Genomic DNA, 4,796 nt, shown 5'->3' on the forward strand with positions numbered 1-4,796 from the left:
TTAATTTAACGTAAATCGTGATAAAAAAAATAATTAAAAAATTATGTAAAATATTTTATATTATTAGTATATTAAAATTAAATTATAAAAATTAAAAAAAGTCACATTGTTAACATAACATGTGGATATTAATTAGATTTAAATTTATATTTGAATTTAAATCAAACCGTGATAAATTTGTGGTTTTTTTAATGTTTTTAAAGGATCATATGATAAATAGATAATAGTCGCATTGCAATATACATATCCTTTTATCTAATTTGTTTTGGTGATTTCTAGCACATATTTCTTGGATTTTAATTTGGTGCAGTGTGTATCTTTATGTCTAAACTTGTAACTGTTGATAAAAAAATGAAGTGCTAACTATATAATGAGACATGAAAAGAAGAAGAGGGATTGGCCAAAGGAAGAAAACTTGAAGCAGAAAGAAAATGAAGGAAAATATGTATATATGATTTGATGACTTAAAAAGTAAAAATTGATAAAAACCTGAAATGTCTCTACTTATTATAGCAACCTTATATATATAACTTGGTGGAGGAGTTAATGAAAAGGGCACAATAATTAATTTCCTAATAATAAAGAATAGAATCATGGTTTTATTATGTGAATGAATGGAAATTGTGTCTTTTGAGTGTAAGTTTGACAGGGAATAGCCATAACAACAGAGAGATGAAACTATAAGCAATAATGGAGTCCAAAAGCGGTTCTTATATCCTTTACCCCCACAACTCCACAAACCCTCCCTATCCCCCTTTATTAAAAATTAAAAGCCACCATTTTTTAAAAAGGAGTCACTAGTTAGCTAGCTTTCAGGATTCAAAGGAATATGCATGGATCTCTCTACTTTAACCCCTCCAAAATGGTTTTATAACAACAAACTTTTCAGCCTTCATCATGCACATTTCACAACTTTTCCTCCTTGCATATCTATTCTATCTGAATTTTGTTATTGGTTGAGTGTTCTTTTAATTAACATTTATATGAGATATACACTTAATCTTCATGCTGTGAGTCTCTGACTCCAACTCCATTATTCATCACCAATATTCATGTTTATTATAATGATTCTTTTCCCTTCCATTGAGATAAAGTGAAAAACGGGACGATAAAAGTAATTAATTAACAAAAAGAAAAAAGAGCTTCACATTTGAATACAGGATAAAAATTAAATCATCAAATCCAGCCAGTGATAGATGAAGGGTGGCAAATGGTTTGCACGCCAACACCAAGAAAATCCCTAGTTTGTCCCCCTGCACTGCCATCTTCATTCTGCACGCGCATTCTTTTTGTAGGGGGCATTTGTGTCAAATCACCCGTGGAGCTCTCTGGCTCACTCCAACTTGAACTGTAAATCCCACAAAATTTGTTATTCCCATCTTGCCCTTGGTTATTATTGTTACTGCATTTCAAACCTATGCTCCCAAGAAATGATGATGGATCAGTTGAAGAAGTTGATCCAATTTGAGCCGCTTTTTGCAATAAAGCTGTGGCTGACATGTTTGCTGCTGATGAAGATGTTGTTGTTGTTTGATCATGATCATGGGATTGGTGTTGGGTGCTATACAACGAAGGAACACTTACAAGCTGGTTTGCAACATGATTATTATTGTTATTATTATTATTATTATTATTATTGTTATTATTATTATTCTTGACAATGTTCATTAATGGAAGTGAATTAGCACTTGTAGTGCTAGTTATTATCTCTTGCTGGCTTCCATTGGAGGGATGTTTGTTTCCAAACATCCAAATTGATGGTGGAGGAGGGTTTGTAGCAAATCCAATTTGCTGATGAATATCATGCAAATTGTTGTGAGTAATTGGCATTATTGTTGTTGTGTCATGAGGGTGATGACCCATGTTCCAAAGGGATAAGGGTCTAGAAGATGTTTGGCTATTGCTGCTTATTTCATCAGTAGTGGATGAAGAAATTGGCTTGAAAATTGAAGAGAAATGGGTTGACATGTTATTAGGAACCAAAGGATGATGATTTTGCTGCTGCATGAGGGTGTAAGCAATGTTGTTAGCACCTAATAATGTGTGGTTTATGGTTGATGCTGCGTTTACCCTTGCTGTTTCTTCTGCTAAGGCATCACAGAAAGCCCTGTGTGTGATGAAACTGTCCCTCCTGCATCACCAAAATTCAAAAAACTGTTTTAACATTCAAGATTATATTCATAATCTTCCAAAGGTATTCAAATTAAATAAGTATTTTATTTAGATATGTTCATATTTCATACAGATATATAAAACAAAGTCCAATACACAAATATCTCGAATTAATGTAAGTTTGAAGAAAAATTACACTTAAAAAAATGTAAGGCAAACAGTTTAACTAACCTGATAAAAGTTTTAATCTGGCACAAATATAAATCTCTGAAATTCATTATTATACATGAACTATTATACAACTATATAATGTAATTAAAGAAACAGGTGCATATTTATATATAACAGAAATGAAATTTGCATCTCTTTCACAATTATTTTGATCATATAAAAGATTAAAAAAAATTATTTTCTCTCACTTTCTATAATTACTTTAAGATAAAGTATAAAAAATTAATTTTTAATTAATCAATTTTAGTAATTAAAATTATAATTCAGAATTGTATAATTTGGAGTCTAAAATTCATAATAATAAAATTAATACTAACCGAAAAAAATTTACTAATATTAACAAAAAAAGTTAGTTTCTATCATTATTCTTAATTTAATAATAAAAGTGTAAAGTATGCAAATTACATGCTAGAAAGTAAGAATTTCGTACTAACTAGTAAAGAATCTCTAGGAAGATACTGCAGCACTAATAAATATGATGACATGTTCATATATCTTAGCTTATAGATCTTAGGTTAGTCAAAGGGAAAAAAGAAGAAGAAAGAAAGAGGTAATCAGATACATATATAAGGAAAGGTTGATTCAGTAAATCATAAATAATCCAAACTCAAACAAGTTATGAATGAAAGTTTGTGTTGTCACAAGTTGTGTGAATCTTGATCTCTATCCGATCTTTTATCTGCACTAAGATGGATCGACCCCATTATATTCACCTTTTAGTCCTAAAAGCCAAAAACACTAAGCAGCAGCACGCGCAAACACAGCCACTAACTCCATCTATCTTTTTCTCTTCTCTCTTTATATTCATACATATGAGGATACCATTTATTTACCTCTCTTGTTTCAATCCATTCCCTTTATCTTTTTACATACACTAGACAAGTTACCACTTTTTGCATCAAATTTGTGATTAATGGATGAGATATTAGTTACCGTGAAAAGATGGTTCCACAGTCACATTTGTATTCCCTGGTACCACAGGTTTTGGAGTGTGCTTTCCAATCTGATTGTACAGCATAACGCTTTGAGCACTTGTCACACTTCCACTTCTTCTCGCCATGCTTTCTGCAGAAGTGCTTCTTGATCCCTGTTAAGTCTCCTAAGGCCCTTGAAGGGTGGTTATGGACGCAGGTTTTCTCCGGGCACACGTACACTCTCTTCCTTACTTCTTTTGTTGTTCTCTGCTTCAGCTTCCATGGAAGGTTGTGTCCTCTTCTATGGAGTTGAAGATTCTGATCCCTTTGGAAACCCTTTAGGCAAATCTCGCACACGAACCTGTTTGTCGCCATCAGAGTCTTGGGTGACAAGGCTATCACTTCAGCTTCAGGATCTGTATGCAATAATCATAAAATACTCGTCATGACGATGATTGAAAAAGAAAAAAAGAGAGAGAAAAAAGATTAATACCTGGGTTTCCAGGTAGGTTTCTCTTCCTTTTCAAAGGTGGAGGATTGTTAGAAGTTGGATCATGAGTTTGGTTGTTGTGATGAAGAGGGAAAGCACCATTTGAAACTTCTCCATCATCCATGGTTTTAATTCCAAGTTTGACTTATGAAGAGATAGAGAAAATATAAGAGAATAGGAGAAAAAGCAAAGAGAATACGAAGATATAGGTAGGTAACCCTAAAGAAGAGGATGGTGATAATATATGGTGGTAGATGTGGATCTGTATGTATAATGTATGTATGGATGTTACAGTGAATTTGATTATCTACTTTTTAGGTGGAATAAAATATTAAGATGCTATGGGAGGCGGTGAAAAGCTACCTAGCTAGCTAATTAAAGAGGCTATGTACAGTGAAGAACCAAATTAATTAAAGGTGTATCATGACACATATCATGAGCTCTCAGAGGAAAGTTAAATCCTCATTTCGAATCATTATCCCATTATTTCTTTGCTTTTTCCTTCTCTCATTTTTCCCTCCTTCAATCACCTTTTTCCTTCATAATAATCTCAATTTCTTTCTAATTAATTATCTAAATGTTACAAGGATTAGCCTAGCTCAACCCCATCATATATGATTTCAAATTGTGGTTATTCACGTGAAAATAATAATTTAATAAAAAATATCAAACTATTTTCGTATGAAAATAATTTTGAGTCCCGTTAAGGAGACAATGATTTATTTGTACAATGTGTACAATAGGCTATATGAATTACAAAATGAATATCCCTCATGCTATATAGAATAACCATCCGAGTACTACGGATAATAAACATCTTCCCAAATCTAATACCATGTCATGATACCACTCATTCCAAAAGTTTCAGCTGATGGAAAAAAGTAACACTAATGATTATATATCTAATACTCCCTAAACCTTCATTGTACATCTTGTACAAATATTTCATTGGCTCCTCATACTTTCTCAATAATTTTATATACATGAGCAGTTGCTTTTTTAAATATATAAAAGATATTTATTATGATATTTAAAAGTTCATTTTTAAT

General features: G+C 32.0%; 1 protein-coding gene across 1 annotated transcript; it reads right to left on the minus strand.

Annotated features, from left to right (window-relative positions):
- On the minus strand, positions 997-4,111 carry LOC107614420 (zinc finger protein NUTCRACKER). Its single transcript, XM_016316635.2, has 3 exons — positions 3,751-4,111; positions 3,277-3,673; positions 997-2,131 (listed from the first exon to the last, which is right to left on the minus strand). Exons 1-3 carry the CDS (start codon positions 3,869-3,871, stop codon positions 1,177-1,179), a joined length of 1,473 nt encoding a protein of 490 aa, XP_016172121.1. The 5' UTR covers positions 3,872-4,111; the 3' UTR covers positions 997-1,176.

This window comes from Arachis ipaensis, chromosome B08, assembly GCF_000816755.2.
Source record: "Arachis ipaensis cultivar K30076 chromosome B08, Araip1.1, whole genome shotgun sequence".
Lineage (NCBI taxonomy): Eukaryota > Viridiplantae > Streptophyta > Magnoliopsida > Fabales > Fabaceae > Arachis > Arachis ipaensis.